Here is a 19,878-nt window from a genome sequence, read left to right as displayed (position 1 = left end):
CCTATTTGAGACAATAAAGAAGAAACAGAAACACATCTGTTTTATGCAATGCAACTTGGATTATTTGAAGAAGATCAGTCAAAGATGAAGACAATTCAGAATACATACATAAGACAAATGTGGTACCGCAAAGTGTTGTTTAGAGTGCAGTTTTTGTATCCAAGTTAGCTTTGTAAAACTTTGGATATATAACCAAATTAGTAGCAACATTAGAACTGTTCGAAACATTATCAGAGCTAGAGTTTTTATTGTAAGTTCTAGTGTTGAAAACCAGCAGTTGTGAGTTTGTAAAAATCTACAGATTCTTCTTAATATATATTCACGGGTGGATCAAACAATCCACCGGTATTTTTAAATACTTGGTGTTCTTAGTTTTGTGCAATTTTTTGTGTTTGCTTTCTTGAATCTTTTAATTTGTAAAAGATTGTATGCAACCCCCCTTTCTGCAATCTTTTTTATAGTTTGGTGTAAAATAACAAACTCGGTCAGGTCTTTTATATGTTTGTATCTCTTTTTAGTATTTTTTGGTTTATATGATAATAAAGCAACACAAAACCGTAAGTAAATGATAGATTTTTAGATATAAATAAATAGAAGAGATTGAGAATAGACTGTGAAGATATAGTTTTTGATTCAAGTAAATGACTTAAGTACGGTAATGTTAATATTAGTTCTGATTCATGTCAAATAAGAGAGAGGATAACATCCATTTTCATATACTCCATTAGATGATGATGATGATGATGATGATGATGATGATGATGATGATGATGATATTATTAATAATGATAATGATATGATTGTCTTGGCTATATAAAGCACTTTTAGAATTTTAATGATTCAAGTAAATGAATTAAGTAACCTAATACCTACTACCTAATGATAACAATAGTATTAATAAATTCTATATTACTATTTGTCTTGACAATTCGCTTGATTTATGTCATATTTACAAGTCTCGAGCAAGTCTGATTTTGTGAATCCATTCATTAGATATAAACAAACTAATATTCGTGGAGTAGGGGCATGTGGAGAATTGTATTTAGTCTATGATAGAGACTCGTGAAGAATTTGCTATGAAATGTGTTGAACTGGTGGATAATAGCATACCTTCTAACATAGCTAGAGAAATATCGTTGTTGTTTGGCACGCCAATATTATAAAGTTGAAGAAGGTGTTGTCTTACAAAGGAAAAGTTTACATGCTACTAGAGGATGTTGGTGTAGATTGCCATTTTTTTGGTATCTTTGGAGAAGGGAATAATCACTAATGAAATCATTAAGGTAATAAGAATACCATTTGTGTCCAAATTATACGCTACCGTATCACTTGTATCTAAATTCTATGCTATTATTGTGCATTAATATTATTATTTGTGTATATATGATTGGATCAGGCAGCTTCTATGAGCTCTTACTTATCTTCACCAGAGAAATATCATTCACTCAGGTGCCTAGACTTAAGATTTATGATTTTGGAAGTGCGAGGAGGTTTAATGATATCCTAATGCTAACTCCGCGGGTAGTTAAAAAATCACAAGAGTAGTATCCAAAATGATAATACAATTTATTATTTTTTATAAAATTTAATATCTTTTTGTTTATTTTCAGGAGACTACCCTTCTTTTCATGGCTCCGGAGATGCTAATAAGGGATTAAAGTGGCCACTTGGTTGAGTCACTGAAATGGGTTCGATAAATCAAGTTGGTCAACGAACTCAAACTGGTCATTTAAGACAGTTACCGGTGCATTCTGTTAGTTTTCCTAAACATTTTTGTTTAATTGCAGCTAATTTTCCTAAACATTTTTGGTGTATATCAAGCATGTCGAGTAAGTTTAATGTGTATTTTCAACATCATTGTAATTTTGATATTTTGAATTTTTATAAAATACTCCCTTTGTTTCATATTACATATCCACTATATATGAATCATAAGTTACACGCGTACATTGAATATTATACACACTATTTCTGAGATAAAGCTGTTACATTGTTGGGTTGATTAAAAAGAGTTGTTACCCTATCAGATAGATGTGTTACCCTATCAGAATAATGTTACATCTGATAAGTTTTAATAAACTAGCTTTTCCGGTCATAAAATTTGGATGTTACTAGCAAAATGATGTTATTATGATTATAAAATCAACGGTGATTAAGTGGGTTTCTCGGTTTTCTTGATAAACTGAGTTTTCTTAGGATCTTCCTCATATATATATATATAGTGTTTTGATGACTCATTTTGATTTGTCTATTAATCAGCAGCTGTCAATCCCTGTAACATTTTGAAGGATTGTTTTGACTTGTATCGATTGACCTGATCAATTCTCCGTTCGATAAACACGATTAACAACTATATATGTGTTGGCGTTTAGTGCACTAATCTGGTTCACAAATGACGAACACTGATTTCGAACTTCGTACCGTCCTTGATAAATATCTTAATCATTTCATTCAGGGTTAAACATGCTTCAAATACTGATTACGAATAATCAATATGACGACACTAGAATCCACTAGCACTTAATACTGAATATGTAGACAGTTTTTGTTCCCTTAGAACTTTACCGAGGCGTGAACATATTAATAAATTTCTTCCAGTGACATGTGAATACTTCATTTTTGTTGTTGTTTGATCCATTATCCATCTGGTCTTCAATCTGTAAATTCTTGTATCATATCATTTCTTGTTTTAATAATAGTGTTAGAGATATCCCTATTACAAATTACGTTACATTATGCTCTAGAAATTATATTTTTGGAAACCTTTTGAAAAGTCCATTTTCTCCTGTCACATTATTTTCCATCTTCACAACGATAAAGGATAGGGGCTGAGCTAATGCCACGATGGCATGTGATCAAGAAGTCTCTAACCCAAATGTTTCGTGTTAAGAAGTTAAAATTTTTAAGAATTTTGCTAAGCTATAGGTTTAAATTACAAACAAACACTTATCCAACCATGAAAATGTCTTGGCTAAAAAGTGATTTGGCAATTGGCATAACAAAAATAAATTTATAATCAATGTCTAGAAAATATCACACTCCAACCATCCTTATTCTTTTTTATAATTTTAGCCAACCTCTTAGATGACTATATTTGTCGAACCTCCGTAGGCATGTAAGAGCATCCCCAACCCTCACAAGCCCTTAGCTAAAAGTTCACGTAGCTTTCCAAAATTAAATTTTATAGTCAATATTCACAAAAAATAGAACTCCAACCACAGCAACCTCTTGTGTATAATTATAGCCATCCCCCTATGGATTGCTATATTTGTCGATCCGCTACAGATTTGTAGCGAATTCCACATCATCTCCCGCAATTTATTTTCCTCCTTATCACTGATTGCATATTATTTATTATCATATTAAACTGATATATTCAATTTATAACAATCTAAATATTAATAACATACTATTTTTAAATTATAGCCAATCAATATAGCCAATACCATTGAAGCACAATGTCTTACAGGTTCGACAAATTTTACATAATGTCTTATAGATCCAATTTAGTTAACGATTATAGCCAACGCCATTGGAGATGCTCTAAGAAATTTGTAGAAAGATTACACCTCATTTATTACCATACTGAAGTGATATATTCTATTTATAACAATCTAAAATATTAATAGCATACTCTTTTCTAATTATAACCGACCAATATAGTCAATAAATCGAAGCACAATGTCTTATAACCAACCCCATGAGAGATGCTCTTATAATTTATAAGAATAAATTTGCACTTTATTAATTAAAATAATAAGTAACTTCTTTTAAATTAACTCTCCGGCAAATCTAGGACAGTGCAAACTTCTGTTCATGGCATTGCTCACACTGTCCAACCAGAACTTATTTCTAGGAGATTAATCATATAGCTCTGGATTGGCTGCAAGTTGTATTTCGAGTTAAAAGTGAAGAGCTAATCCCGACCTCAGAGGAAACAAGATCGAACTCAATAAGATAATTCTCCAGTTGATACCCTCCAATGATAACTGAAGTTCTTGGATATTTTCCTCCATCATAAAAGGCCAGGCATAACACTTGTTCACTCACTGAGACCATCGAATTGGCACCGTAAAGCCTCCAATCATTCTTGGCCCCTGCGAAACCGATATCAATGTGTGGCACCACAGGTCCTGTCTTGCTTCTGGAAATGCTGGTGGCATTGAAACACAGGTCAAAAGGTCCATCTACTCTCTTCATTTTCCTGTGAGCTGCAGCCTCAGAAAACGCGCTGATAAAAGCGGTGTAGATGGAAGTCTGTAGGCTTGTGTAAGGAGTTTTAGTACTGAATGTGGTACCCCCGAAGCCATCTTTGTTGATTGATAGAAAAGAAGCATTGAAAGGGACAAGTTTTTTGTCAATGCTGATAGATTTAATATCTATAAAATATTCGTCGTAAGGGTCTGTTATTGTGTAAATTTTGTCAGTGTCGACAGGGTAACTGACGAGTTTTGTGGTGATTAATTTCTTAGCAATGTTTTTAGAATACGGTGGAAATATGTATGGCCCTCCGCCTATAAACATGTGGCCTGGAAAATGTTCGGATGTAGAGGGCAAACAAAGAGCAAATTTATGAGGTAAATTGAACTGGCTTGACATTTGGGCATGCAAGGAAGTAGTTGTGTTGACAAGGCCTATCATACCTTTGCTTCCACTGGCCAGGTACCTCACAAGATCAGAACACGAAAATGGAAATGGTTGAGGGGATTTATAGGTTAATCCGACTGATACACCATTCGTAGACTGAACAAATAAGGCATCCTCTGCTAGGCTGTTGTTGACAGCTTGTAAAGCGTATGGATTTGCATATGTGACAGCACATCCGTTGTTGATGCAGCGTGGCGGGACAGGGATCAGAAGACTGCAGTCCATGCAATCGTAGCCCCTGTACCTTTTACATTTTTCTGTGTTGCAACTGATGGACTTATAAGTCGGTAAATCAAAGTCGTCACAGTTAAACCAGGTGTGCTGGTCACCAAGAGCCATCACTAGCTGCACACTGTTGTCTGGTTTGGATATGTTTAAAGTAGTGTAGTATTGGAGTGTTTCTGTATCTTTCCTTATGGGAAAAATAAGGCCAGTGGGCTGTGTTTTTTCCGAATTAGCTACATTTGAACCTGAAAAAAATGCAAGTGCAGAGAACAAGATGATTAGACTATGGCGATTTGACGAAGACATTGTTTTCAAGATCTGGTTTGCTAGTGCAGAACATAGTCACATTTATAGGAGAGTAGTCTTCAGATCTGTCAAGAATCCACCATATTCGAATCTAGTTTATTATACAAGCACACATGATGAGTACCATTTTTTATTGCCACTGTACTGCCAGAATAGCTGGATATGGAAGACCAGATATGGTATGAACACACTTGAAAACAGTCCATAAATTGCCTTCTAAGGATCTGTATTACTTGATTTGTAATTTAAATTTAGTTTGACCAGAATTTGTATGCTTATAAAAATAAGAAACCACCTGTACTGGTTGCTCCTGCTCAATGCCCTTTCGAAATCATAACAGGCTTATATCTTTGTTTCGAACCCTAGCAAAGGGCACGTGACCCTCTCGAAGTCAATACAGTATCATACAGAAAGTCTAACAACCATGGAATTTGGAGATTCACACCCACATATATTTATTCCCGGCATCTTATAATGTGCCCGTTTGACTTAACTTATAAGTAACTTACAAGCCGTAAAGGCTGAAACAAATACCACCATCTCTTCTGGCATCTTGTTATCTCTTTAAGTAAAGCCAGAGCATCACTGGTACATTTAATTTAGTCGACATGCAAATTAAGCAAGTCTGTATGTTTTTATAAAGCAAAGTTTATCAAGGGAAAAATGCACCAAAATTACTAGCTTTTTTGCATCGAATCACTATGTACTCTTGTACTCTTATCACATATAAAGAAGCTTGACAGATTAAGTAGTGATTCATAGTTTACAGACAGACTAGAAAGGATTATCTAAACATCCGGAGTAACTTGCTTACTTTCGGTTAAATGATATACTTTCTTGAATGAAGGAAACTCTGTCCATCCGGATATTGTAACTTCCAATCTTGGTATAATACAACCGTTTTATGACAAAAGAAAAAAACAATTCAAGGTAAGAAAATTCTTGAATCCTTTATTTTTATGCCAAATTTAGCAGAGGACGTGGCATGAAGAACTGGTGGGTTAACGCTAAAATATTCATAAGCAGTACCTTGTTAATTCACCCAGTCTAAAAATTGATAACAAACAAAGATACTTCTGATCAGCATTTAACCAAATTCCAAGTACAAATAACACTAATATTTCTGAAGAAAATACAATTTGAAAAGAAATTAAACAGTCTTATTCATCAAAAAAAAAAAAAAAAGTCCTCACTAGACTCGAACTAGCTTCTGATGCTGGGGATTATATTAAATCCATGAAATCTAGATGCCTCGAGACTGGCTGCAAGTTGTGTTTCGAAAAGAAAGTGAAGTGCTAATCCCAAGTTTCTTGGAAACGAGATCGAACTCAATAAGATAATTTTCCATTTGATGTGATCCTATGTGAATTGAACTTCTAACAAACGGTGCATCCACAAAGGCCAAGCATAGCACATCATTGTTCACCGCGACCATTGAATTGGCACCGTAAAATCTCCAGTGTGTGTTGCCTGCCAGACCAATGTCTATATATGGCACTACAGGCCCTGTCTGGCTTCTGGCAATTGATTTAGAATCAAAACACGCTCCAAAGGGCGCAACAGAGGCCACTCTGATCATCTTTCTGAATGCTGCAGCCTTGACGAAAGCACTAACAAGACTCTCATAGATGGAAGAAGTTAGTATTGTATAAGCAGAGGTGGTACTAAATGAAGTACCCCCAAATCCATCTTTTTCGATGGATAACAATGAGGCATTGAAAGAGACAAGTTTATGATCGACACTAATAGATGTTACATTTACGTAAAAATCATACTCAGCATCTTCACCTGATTGTGTCACACCCCTGATTTTAAGGGGGTTTTCAACTAGTGGTGTAGTGATCAGTTGTTTAGCAATGTCTTTACCATATGGCGAAAAATAATATGGCCCTCCACCGACAAACATGTGGCCTGGTGCATTTTCAGATGTGGAGGGCAAACAAAGAGCAAATTTATGAGGTACCTTAAACTGTGATGACAATTGTGCATGTAATGAAGTTATTCCATTTCCGATCCCTGCCATACCTCTGGTTTTATTGGATAGATTACCCAAAAAATTGGCATCTGAACAGGTGAATGGAAATATTGGTTTGGGAGATTTGTAGGTTGTTCCTACTGATACACCATTCGTAGTCATGGCAAATATGAAATCCTCTCCGAGGCTTAGAGCACCCTGACCGAAAAAGATACCATATGGATTATTTGAATAGAGAGTACAGGCCCCGACAGTGCAGCCTGGCGTGCGAGACACAGTATTAGGCTCACAGATCATGCAAGGCTCCCCTTTTTTGTTATACGTTCTACATTTATCAGAGTGGCACATAATGGGCTTATAGGTTGGAAATTTATAGCCGTCGCAAACGAACCAGGTGTGTTGGCTAAAAAGATCCAGCACCAGTGGCACATTGTTTCCGCGTTTGGAAATTTCAAATGAGGTGTAGTACTGGAGTTTATTTGCGTCTTTCCTTATAGGAAAAACGAAGGCCTTGGGTTTGAGCTTGGCTGCATTTGAAACTGCAAATATCGCGATGACAAAGAATAATAAGCAGTGATGAATGAAAGAAGACATTGTTGTACAAGTGGTTTACTAGTGCAGGAGAGACCGACATTTATAGAAGCTGTAGTCTGCAATTCTGTCAAGATTGATGGCCGGGAATTCGAGACCTGGTTTAGCAAGTAGCCGTTTAGTATTAGCAACACATGCATGGCAGGAAGTGAGGGAGGTTTAACCATATATTACTGCTAGTGTATTAGAGGTAACATCTGAATTTCTAGCAGGTAACATCTAAGTTTCTAGCAGTCCTATAAAAAAGTATTTGATATTAATATTAACAATTATCTGAAGAATGAACTATCATATACATTTTATTAAAAATACATAAATAGATGGGAAGTCTCAAATTTTGTAAAAGAAATAGTAGTGCTAATGATGTACTCACAGAGCTTAGCATCTCTGAAAAAGTATTACGAAGGAAAAAATTTACCAATAGTTTGAAAAAAATTCTACAATCTGCAAAAACAATCCATGGTATGAAATTTAATCTTCAAAGAAAACGTTGATTCAGTGGTTTGCATTGTATCCTTGCTTAAATTAAAATGTCGCTTTGTCGAGTTTTACAGCTCTGGGGAACCAGTCGAACTCACAAAGATAGTTTTATATATGTTGCACTTTCTGACAATTGAACTTCCGCAAAGGCCAGGCATAACACTACTTTACACTGAGATCATTGAATTGGCAGCATAAAATCTCCGGTGCCAGACAATTTAATACTATGTAGAGATAATTGCATATCGCACCCCCTAAGTATCGTTCAAAAACGATATTGTACCCATACTTTGAGAAACTCAACTCGCACCCCCTATCTTTACATTTCACGAACGATACGCACCCCTTCCGTTAAATTCCGTTAAATTCTGTTAACTTCCGTTAAAATACTCCTTCCGTCTCAATTTACATGTCCTTTTTGCTTTTCGCGGGGTCAAATTGACTAATTTTTGACCGACTATTAGAAAATATTTATTTATTATTTTAGGAAATAGAAAGTTATATATTAAAATAAACTAGATTTACTTTTTTAATGATTTTTTTTAAAAAAAAAATTTGTTTAATTAAGCTATCCCCAAGTCAAAATGATTTTACATATCAAATTTTTGTTTGATAAAAGTGTATATTTTATAAAAATATCACATAATATTTATTTTTATATTTAAAATAGTTTATATTTTAAGTACTTAATACACATACCACTAAAAATTTAAAATAATTTGATATGTAAAATCATTTTGACTTGAGGATATCTTCATTAAATAAAAATTTAAAAAAAAATATCACCAAGAAGTGAATTTAGTCTATATTAATATGTAACTTTCTATTTCCTAAAATAATAAATAAATATTTTCTAATAGTTGGTCAAAAATTAGCCAATTTGACTTCTCGAAAAGCAAAAAGGACATGTAAATTGAGACGGATGGAGTATTTTAACGGAAGTTAGCAAAGGGGGGTGCGTATCGTTCTTGAAATGTAAAAATAGGTTGTGCGATTTGAGTTTCCAAAAGTATGGGCACAATATCGTTTTTGAACGTAAGTTAGGGGGTCCGGTTTGCAATTACTTGTATAGTGATTTAACGGAGTTAACGGCGTTAACGGCAGAGGGGTGCATCTCGGGTTTGAACTGTAAAGATAAGGGGTGCGAGTTGAGTTTCTCAAAGTATGGGTACAATATCGTTTTTGAACGATAATTAGGGGGTGCGATATGCAATTACCTCTACTATGTATGTATCGGCTATAGATTAAGATTTGTTACACGCTGATGAGACTCTTCTCATCTTTCTTAACGCTGCAGCCTTGCAAAAAGTACTGACGAGAGTTCTGTAGATGGAAGTCTATGATTTTGTTCAAGCAGTCGGACTGCTAAAATGTACTCTCTCCGTCCGAGTCATTTATATACAGTTTCCTCTTTGGATGTCCCATCATTTCTATACATTCCTAAAATAGCAACTTTAAATAATGTAAAACACTATTACACCACTTATTTTCTTCCACTATCTTCATTTTATAATAATAAAAACACTATTACACCCACTACTTTCCTCCACTATCACAAATCTATAATTAAATACAAATGGATCCCGTCACTTTACCCTTTTTTTTTTTCTTTTTTTTTGACGAATACCCATTTTTCATTTGACTTTACTCATTCTTACTCTTTTTCTTGGTCTCCGTGTCTTCACCAAATGTATATAACTTATTGGGACGGAGGGAGTAGTACCCTTAGAGCATAGGCTCTTCAAACAAACTTTTAACTTTAAATTTAAATATCCGATAGACTCTTCACACAAGTTTTTAACTTTAAATTTAAACTAAGACATGAAAATTTTGTTTAACTTATCAGTAGGGAGGCAAAATAATCCGATCCGAAATCTGAAATTTTGGATATAGTGAACCCGATATTTTGGATTTAGATTTAAGCTTTTAACTTTTAACTTAAATTGTGTTGTGATTTCTGCCGTAATGAAATTCACACCATGTAAAGCGGCTGATTTCGACAGTATATCCTGACGGTCAATACTTTCGACCAAATATAGTCGGAAATATAACCGGCCGAAAATATCCGTGTGAAATTATAGCTTGCGACACAATTATCGAAAATAATCAATTGAAAGAAAAAAATATTACCTCCAAAGAATGCTAAAGATTTCTCGTCCATGATTTTGGTCGAAATAACGTTCGGTCGAAAATATTATTTGTGTCAGGAAATCAACAAAAATTTCGTTAATGAATTTCTGTTGACCACATTTTTTTAAACGGATTAATATATTCGACCGTATTTGATTAAAACTATATATAGGACTGCGTCTAGTCGAAATTATATTTGTCGGAAATAGCCACTTTCTCACTGGTACGGTGGTGTATCTGCAGGGCGAGGGCCTGTCACACCTTTGGTTCCATTAGATGGAGCTCTCAGAGGTCTGAATTTGAAAAGGTGAATGAAATCCTTGGGTGAGTAGTATGTCATCCGACTGATGAACCAATAGTGGTCTCAACACATTAGGCATCCTCTAAAATATAAGCAGGCTTACCGAATTGTTTCTAAACATATGGAAAGAAATGTCTGCCCAAAATTATGATCTCAATTTGAGAGAAGTCAAATCTTTTACCACACATTTATATACATCATGATAATTCTTGAAGAATATAATAACCTGCTATGCCCATCAACAAAATTATGAAGACACAAGTTCAGAGAACAACTTATTTTGGAAATTGAAGAAATTAAACAGTCTTGATCAAACTCAATGAGATAATTTTCCACTTTGAGGAAAATTGTATTTCAGATCAAAAGTGAAGTGCTAATCCCCAGCTTTGAGGAAACGTGATCAAACTCAATGAGATAATTTTCCATTTGATGCGCTCCTATGACAACTGAAGTTCTTGGAGATTCAAATTGATTGATGGATGCTAGACATAACACGTCCTTCTTCACTGCGACCATGGAATTGGCACCGTACAATCTCCAATGCGTGTTGCCTGCCAGACCAATATCAATATATGGCACTACAGGTCCAGTCTGGCTTTTTACTATAGATTTAGCTCTATAACAGGCTCCAAAAGGTGGCACTGATGTTACTCTTTTCATCTTTCTGAACTCTGAAGCCTTAGTAAAAGCACTAACAAGACCGTTGTAAATGGAAGTCTTAATTTTGTGTAAGGAGTAACAATACTTAATAGAGTACCTCCAGTATTAAATCGAGCAGCCCCTTCCCAAGTTTCCTTGATGGATAGTAAAGAAGCATTGAAAACCACAGGTCTATGATCGACTTACGTAATATTCATATGAAGGCTTGCCTGGTTCAAACTCAGGGACTACACGAATAGGGTTAACGACAAGTGGTGTGGTAAGTAATTCTCTGGCAATGTCTTTACTGTATGGATGAAAATAATATGGCCCCCCCACCTATAAACATGTGGCCGAGTGGATATTCAGATGTAGAGGGCAAACAAAGAGCAAATTTATGAGGTACTTTGAACTATTTCGACAATTGTGCATGTAAGGAAATTGATGTATTTCCGAGGCCTGCCATACCTTTGGCTTCATTTGTCAGACCTTCCAAGAAATTAGCAGCTGTACAAGCGAACATAAACGGTTTGGGAGTTTCGTAGGTTAATCTGACTAATAAAAACCATTGGTATCATCAACAAATAAGGCTTCCTCTCCGTGGCTTTAGGCTTCAAAAGAAACTATGAAATCACTGTAATTAAGCAGGGACAGCACAGGCATTGTAAGTGCAGCCCATGCATCTTCGCGTAATGTTGTCATACTTCTTGCAGTTACTAGAGCCACACATAATTGGCTTATAGGTTGGTAACTTAAAGCCAGGGCAATACAACCAGGTGTGTGTGCCACCAAGATCTATCACAAGAGGCACATTGTTTCCTCGTGTCGAAAATTCTAAGAAGGTGTAGTACTGGAGTCTTTTCGTGTCTTTCCTTATAGAAAAAAATAAAGGCCCGTGGCTTGAAACCGAAAGCACTGCAATAGCAAAAAATAAGAAGATTAGACTGTAGTGGTGGTGAATGGAACAAGACATTGTTGTGAAGAAATGGTTATTATCAAGTGCCAAAACCGAGTGCAACAGAGACCTGTATTTATATACAGTGTCGGACCTAAGGCGGGGCTAGCCAAGGCTCCATTTCAAATCCGAACTTTTAGTAAAAAACCAGTAAGAAAATCATTTAAAGTCTCCACCGAGAGGGAAAATTTAGCAATATTTAAGATTTAGCTCGACTGTTTTCTAATTCTAGTTTTACAATAGAGTAGTATGTACCCATATTTGTCAAGATTGATGGCTGGCCAAACCTAGGTCTTGTTTAGTTTATGCACATATGGGAATGAGCTGAGGAAGCTTCACACTACTTTAATAAAAATTTGTCGGTCACATGATCCGCAGAATGAATCTAACGTTAACAGGGGAGTGTGCATGGCAGCGACATATATGGAGAGTACATATTAGCATGAAGCATCTTTCGAGATTAATACATAAAATCTAGTAGCACTTAAAAGATATAGTTTAGTATATATTTTTCCCACCGGCTACGGCCTACTGTGCTAGAAATTATCCAAGTTGATTTGGTATTTAAAGAATCTACTTGAGTCGAGGGAGTATTTCAGAATGGAAGTGATGAGCTGATCCCGGCTTTGAGGAGTAGAGATCGCACTCAAGACGATAATTTTTCATTTGATGCCCTCCAATGACAATTGAAGTTGTTGGAAATTGCCCTGTATCCACGAAAGCAAGGCATAACAGATTAACAATTCTTTAGTCACTGATGCCTTTTAATTCGCACCACAAAACCTCTAGTCCTTCTTGCTTCCCTACAAACCGATATCCATGTCTACAGGCCCTGACTAGCATTTGGCATAGGAAATATTTAATGCGTGTTACAATAGACCATCTCTTATGTAGCCAGCACTAGCAGCAAGTCTAGCACCAATAGTTCAGAAAGAATGAAGAACAATTCTGGTCAGATTCTGGTCTTTTGTTTTCTGCACAAGTAACTAAATATATTGACAAGTTAGAGCATCTCCAAGAGGCTCTCTATTCAAGTGAAAAAATAAAGAGCCATGTATAAATTAGAGCTAGAGCTCCAAGAGGCTCTTAGAATTTCAAAAAGTTAAGAGCTCATTCTCTAGGATAAACCCTTAACCATTTGGGCTATCCAATCGTGCTCTCTCTCCACTTTTTTAGGAGCCACAACTTGGCTCTTAACTTATTTTTATCAATAAAAAATTATTTCCATCCAATTCATCCCCACTATTGAATTTGGATCTTTGTAACAGTGGAGCTCATCATGAATAAAATATGATATAGAGAAAAAATATAAAGATCATTGTTGAAGTTCATGCTCTTAACTTTATACTAAATTGCTAAGAGCTATATTTTCTATATTATATTTAAGAGGCTCTTGCCTCTTGGAGATGCTCTAAAGAGATGTAAATATATTGGCTCTTAACTTGAATTTTGAGGAGGAAGTGGAAAAAAGTTGCCCCAAGAGACTCCTAGTAGCTCTTTAAATCACCAAGTCCATTCTTATAAAGAGCTCTAAATGACTCTTAACTAATATTATATATTATATATTCTTTCTCTCACTACTTCATTTAGGTTATCTTACGAAGCACATTATATAATAATAAAAAATGAATAAAGAGTGAATATGAAGAGTATTGTTGGAGATGAACACACGTTAAACTATTAAGAGCCAATATTTTAAAATATATTTAAGAGTGAGTAAAGAGTCTTGGAAAAACTCCAAGTTGTACAAGGAGAACTGATAACTTGGGATATATAGTATTATCTTGTTGATACTTATACTCCCTCTGTTCCTTACTTCCTTCCTGTAGTTTACAATTGGATTGGACACGGAGATGATGAAATAGAAATAAAATGAGTAAATTATAGTTAGCGCGCATGGGGGACAGTATGGGAGCTTGTATTTTATATATTAGTCTGCTGTACTAGCTGATTCGTTTTGGTTATAATATTGGTACTAGATATGGCCAGATAAGATCAGATTTGTCATTTGTATTTTTCTGTCAAATTGTCCTATAGATCTCGATATGACCCTAGATTTTTGTTGTTTTTTTTTTGTTTTTTTTTGATAATTCTAGCTGTTATGTCTTGTTAAGATACAGTAATGTAGATCAATGTCGAGAAAAATATTTAGATTATTCAAACAAAAAGGCTTATATTCTCAGAGATAATACTTTCAGGGCCATTGAGCAATTTGATGGTGCTGAGGTGTCCGATTCGATGTCCTAGAGTTAGATCCCATCCAACAAAACAGTATCTGATGCCAGATTCTCCGTTTTCTATCAGAAAACACAATCTTCTAGCTTTGGTAATCAGGATCAACCAGCATTTTAGGAGGCCTAGTGCATATTCAGATGTAGAGGGCATGCAATGTAACTTAGACTGTGTCGCGATTTGTGCAGGTAATGAAGTTGTATTTGGAATGGACGAAGCCATTTCATACACGACACGGAAACACAACACTAATTTTCAGTGTTGTGGCCACAATGATGGAGTAGTTGATCATAGTTTTCTAGTACAAAGAAAATGGTTTGCCAGTGCAAATTATTTTTTGCTTGTCCAAAAGTACATCAAGACTTGTGTGCTCAATTAAAATGTGCCTCGTTTACAGAAGCGACGCATATAAGATATAAAGCATCGTTTGATTGCTCAATCAAAGAAAACGACTAGAGTCGTATAGATGACTCTAGTCAGCTATAGGCATCGATTTAATAAAACTCAAACCCTCGACATCCTGTTACATAACAAGGAAATATGGATATCCACTACTTGTGATGCTGGCACCAGAAACTGATCCTTAAATCTATAGAAGTCGAGTCTGAGAACAAGTTGAATTTCGAAATAAAAGTGAAGTGCTAATTCCCACTTTAGGGGTCACGAGATCGAACTCAATAAGATAGTTTTCCATTTGATGGCCTCCTATGACGACAGAAGTTCTTACAGACGACCCTCCATCCACAAATGCCAAGCATAAAACATCCTTCTTTACCAAGACCATCGAATTGGCACCGTAAAATCTCCAATGTTGCTTGCCCCCCGTCAGACCAATATCAATATACGGCACTACAGGTCCTGTCTGGCTTTTGGCTACAGATTTAGCTTTGTAACAGGCTCCAAACGGTGCCACAGCCGACACTTTTTTCATCTTCCTAAGCGCTGCAGCCTTGGTGAAAGCACTTAGGAGACTCTCGTATATGGGAGTCACTAATGTTGTATAAGGAGTCACAGCACTTAATGTAGTACCTCCGGTGCCTTCTTCGTTGATAGATAGCAAAGAAGCATTAAAGGCGACAATTTTATGATCGACGCTAATAGATTTAACATCTATGAAATATTCATCCAAAGGGTCACCTACTGAAAATACGTTGGCAGTACTGACAGGGTATCTGACAAGTTTTGCGGTGATTAGTTCTCTGCCAATGTCTTTATTATAAGGCGGATAGAAGTATGGCTTCCCACCGATGAACATGTGACCAAGTATAAAATCAGATGTAGAGGGCAAACAAAGAGCAAATTTATGAGGTATCTTAAACTGTGTTGACAATTGTGCATGTAACGAAGTTGTTGTATTCATAAGGCCTATCATACCTTTGGTTTCATTGGACAGGCCTCCGATGAGATACTCATCTGATTCCAGACACGAGAATGGAAATGGTTTGGGGGATTGGTAATTGAATCCAACTGATAATCCATTTGTAGAGTCGACAAACAAAGCATCCTCTCCTAGGCCGCGGCCTATTTCTCTAGTATTAAATGGATTTCTGTAGTCGACAGCACAGGCATCATCCGTGCAGCCTACATTCACAGCAGGGTCAGAACCACAGCGCATGCAGCTGGTGCTCTTATAGTCTTTACATTTTCTAGAGTGACAATCGACGGCCTTGAAGCTTGCAAGTACCTCCGCGTTACAAGTGAACCAAGTGTGCTGGCCACCGAGGTCCAGCACTAGTTGTACAGAGTTTTCTCGACTGGAAATGTCTAGTGTGGTGTAGTACTGGAGAGTTTTCGTGTCTTTCCTGATAGGAAAAAGAAAGGCCGTGGGTTTCGGTTTCTTAAACGTGGCAGCACTCGAAACAGAAAAGATTGCAGCAGCAAGACATAAGAAGATTACAGCATAGTGGTGAATGGAAGAAGACATTGTGGTGGAGAGATGGTTTTGTTGTGCTAAAACAGAGTCCAATTTATAGAAGAGCAGTATGAATACACATCTGTCAAGATTGATGGCTGGCTCATGAGTAACATAGTTTAGTATAAAGACACATGGGAATTAAGAAGGCCTTACCATATTTAATTGCCACTAGCTTTACCATATTATGGGATGGAAAGATCAGATTTTGACAGGCTATCAATGCTGTGGGGCTATTTCAAAGCTCACTTGTTACTTTGTTGTGCAATCACTGGTGTAGTTTCTTAACCAAAAACTTTACATTGAATTAGAACAATAACATTACTAATTAAGGAGAAAACTGTGTCTTGGGGTGTTGTATTCAGGATTCTCCTGAGATACAAAAGTGAAAGATCGATTCATAATATCACAAGTCCTACCCATGTTTGTTACAGCCTTGAGGATAGTTTCTTTAAAAATAATATTATTATATAGAGTCCGGGTAATTCAAGACATTTTTAAAAATAATATTATTATATAGAGTCCTGGTAATTCAAGACATTTTTAAAAATAATATTATTATATAGAGTCCTGGTAATTCAAGACATATTATAGGATCATTCCAACAACAACCCTTGTTTTGTTTTTGTTCCATGTTATTATTATATTAATAAATTTAAATTAACAAAAAATAGTGTGAAAAACGAGAGAAATGAATATTTAATTCATAAAAAAAAAAAAAGGAATGAAGAATGGCTGTGCATTCCTTAAAATTTGAGACATGAAAAGTGGATGTTAACTTTTCAGAAAGTAGCATACTGTTAGAGCAACTCTTTTAATAAATTATTTTAGATCTTGGCTTAGAACTCTGTTGCAATTGCTCTTACTAACGTAAATGCTGAACTTAATAAAAGAAGGAGAGTTTAAAATTATTATTTTTGATTTTTTTTTAAGAATAATAATATCAATCATATAATTTTATTCAAAAAAATAAAATTTTGAAAATAATCATTTTTAACATGTGGTCAAATGACTTAAAAATGCGTAAAAAAAATAAACGACTTATATTTCAAAAACAAATAGAGTATTATTCTCTTCCCATCCCCGTACATTTACACCATGTAGCATCTTTCGGACAGTTAAGTGTAAAAAGTACTGAGGGGAGGGAAGTCGAGAATCAAACTTCAGACACATTTCATTACTCACTCGTGCACTTTTTGTTCAAATTGAGTCTAAAGAAGATAGTGCAGAACAGAGCAGTACTCCTTCCGACCCAACCATTTCTAAAAAGAATGTAAAAATTGAGTAAAGTTAGATGAAAAATAGGTATATTGAAAGTTTACTACTTTTGAAATGTATACAATTAGTGAGACGTTCAAAAAAAATTATATACAAATGAATAGGACAGAACATTTATAGAAAGTACGGGAAAAGCCTCTTGCCATCTTCATCTTTCAAGATTGATGGCTGGGAAATTATATACTCGAACTTATTTTTTTACAATTTTTTTTGTTTCTCGACACATATTTTAAATCGCGTATAAAATATAATTTCATAATTATTTTCAAAAAAAATTCTTTTTCATATAAAAATTTAGATATTCAATTTTTATTCAAAAAAATAAATTTAAAATAATTTAATAAATTATATTTTATGAGAGTATTAAAATGCGTTTCTAGCCCTCGTCCCCCAATATAAATAACTGGTGGGGGCGGAGGGAGTATATATTTAGTAATCATGGAGAAAAGTGTGGGAGCTTAACGATATTTATTTGTCTGCTGTACTAGCTGATTCGTTTTGGTTATATTATCGGTATAGTAATTAAATATGGCAACATGATATCAGATTTGTTTTTGGTCTGTGAAATTGCCCCGGAGATATGAATCTAAATTTATGTTTTTAATCAACACTACTACCTCTGTTTCATTAAGTTGTATATGTTGAGGACGGATCTTAAATTTTTATTCAAAAAACCTTTTTAAAACTAAATTATATAACTATATTTTAATAAAGTTTTTAAATGCGTGTTAAGACCATCTAACAAACTCCATGATTTATGGAAGCTCATTAGTGGAGCTGTATGAGAACAACTTAGAAGTACATAGTTTCTATGAAGCTGTAGGGAGGTTCTTAATGATCTATTGATAGGGTATAACCCGGATTGGCTTAATCTGGACCCTGGATTGGCTTAATCCGGACCCTAGCACGATATGACCCGGAGATGATCCCGGACTCAGGAGACTATCCCGGACCCAGGAGATGGTCCCGGACCCAAACACAACCTATCCACTCTTCTCCCGGACCGGGACACAAGAGTCCAAGCCGACACCTGAACAAGCCACATTCTAACATGAAAAGGATTGGCTTAACCCGGATTCTGGATTGGCTTAATCCGGACCCGAGCACGATATGACCCGGATATGGTCCCGGACCCAGGAGATGATCTCAGAACCAGGAGACGATCCTGGACCTTGGAGATGATCTCGGACCCCGGAGATGATCCCGGACCCAGACGCAACCTATCCATCTTTCCCCCGGACCGGGACACAAGAGTCCAAGCCGACACCTGAACAAGTTGCAGTCTGACATGACAAGGACAATACCCAATGCCAGCTACTGACACTATGAAGACAAACCTCATAACACTCCAAAATACTATTCCTTAGCTGACACCTGGACAGGTGTTAAGCATCCAAGCCCTACAGATGGACAGCAGGATCCAAGGTACACATCCTTAAACCCTAATCCTTGGCCTATAAATAGACCAAGGATGAGAGGCTTAAGGATCTTCTTCTCCACACTCTCATATTTCTCACACACTCTCATATTTCTCACACACTCTAAGCCATCATACACAGCAGCCATACACCTTCACCCATCACACATATATAGCTCATTTCCCGTCTATATATTTTCCGACGCCTGTACTCATTCTTACGCCGGAGGCGCCGCGGGGCTTAAACCCCCCTCCGGTGTTGTTTTGCAGACACCCGTCCAGCAGCTACACCGCAAGACACCGGTACACGGCGGAGGAAGCACCAGAACGGGATTTGGCGTTATCATTTGGCGCTAGAAGGAGGGGAAGGTTGTATTCTCCGTCCTGTGGTCACGGTGCCACTGGACTCATCTTCATCAGCAAACTCCCGAAAAGAGAGTCCCGATTCAACCATGTAAGCTTCAAAACGCACTCAAATCTTTCAAAACCCTCTCACCCATGATTCTCTTTGTTGTGTGCATGTTAGCAAACCCTGTCTAGAAGAACCCTAAATTTGTCTGTAGTACATCAAGACACCTTGTCCTGTAGTCCCTTACACCTTTGTCATTTAACTATTTCTAGCATTTCTTGAAGTAGTAAGTTGACTATCTGCTTACACTATTTCTATCATTCCACTACTGTCTATACTGCACACATACACTTTCACCAAAAAGCAAGCATACTCCCTGGGTAGTTCTTGTTTGAGTTGTTCACTATAATCATGACAAGGGGTGGAAAAACCCAAACCCAA

The 19,878-nt window shown here is 36.1% G+C and overlaps 3 protein-coding genes across 3 annotated transcripts; all 3 read right to left on the bottom strand.

Moving 5' to 3' along the window:
• Positions 1-3,864: 3,864 nt before the first annotated feature.
• LOC108225619 (probable aspartic proteinase GIP2) lies at positions 3,865-5,178 on the bottom strand. Its single transcript, XM_017400547.1, has one exon. The coding sequence runs from the start codon at positions 5,176-5,178 to the stop codon at positions 3,865-3,867; it is 1,314 nt and encodes a 437-aa protein (XP_017256036.1).
• A 1,243-nt stretch (positions 5,179-6,421) lies between these two features.
• LOC135147080 (probable aspartic proteinase GIP2) lies at positions 6,422-7,747 on the bottom strand. The gene has a single exon (XM_064079506.1). It carries the CDS (start codon positions 7,745-7,747, stop codon positions 6,422-6,424), a length of 1,326 nt encoding a protein of 441 aa, XP_063935576.1.
• A 7,323-nt stretch (positions 7,748-15,070) lies between these two features.
• LOC135147079 (probable aspartic proteinase GIP2) lies at positions 15,071-16,405 on the bottom strand. Its single transcript, XM_064079504.1, has one exon. It carries the CDS (start codon positions 16,403-16,405, stop codon positions 15,071-15,073), a length of 1,335 nt encoding a protein of 444 aa, XP_063935574.1.
• Positions 16,406-19,878: the final 3,473 nt, after the last annotated feature.

Source organism: Daucus carota, chromosome 6 (assembly GCF_001625215.2).
Source record: "Daucus carota subsp. sativus chromosome 6, DH1 v3.0, whole genome shotgun sequence".
NCBI classification, from domain to species: Eukaryota; Viridiplantae; Streptophyta; class Magnoliopsida; order Apiales; family Apiaceae; genus Daucus; species Daucus carota.
Note: the sequence above shows the minus strand (reverse complement) of the source record. Positions and strands in the feature narration are given on the sequence as shown.

Bases quoted from the DNA above. Each gene is read 5' to 3' on its own strand.
- LOC108225619 (XM_017400547.1), bottom strand. From the start codon at position 5,178: ATGTCTTCGTCAAATCGCCATAGTCTAATCATCTTGTTCTCTGCACTT.
- LOC135147080 (XM_064079506.1), bottom strand. From the start codon at position 7,747: ATGTCTTCTTTCATTCATCACTGCTTATTATTCTTTGTCATCGCGATA.
- LOC135147079 (XM_064079504.1), bottom strand. From the start codon at position 16,405: ATGTCTTCTTCCATTCACCACTATGCTGTAATCTTCTTATGTCTTGCT.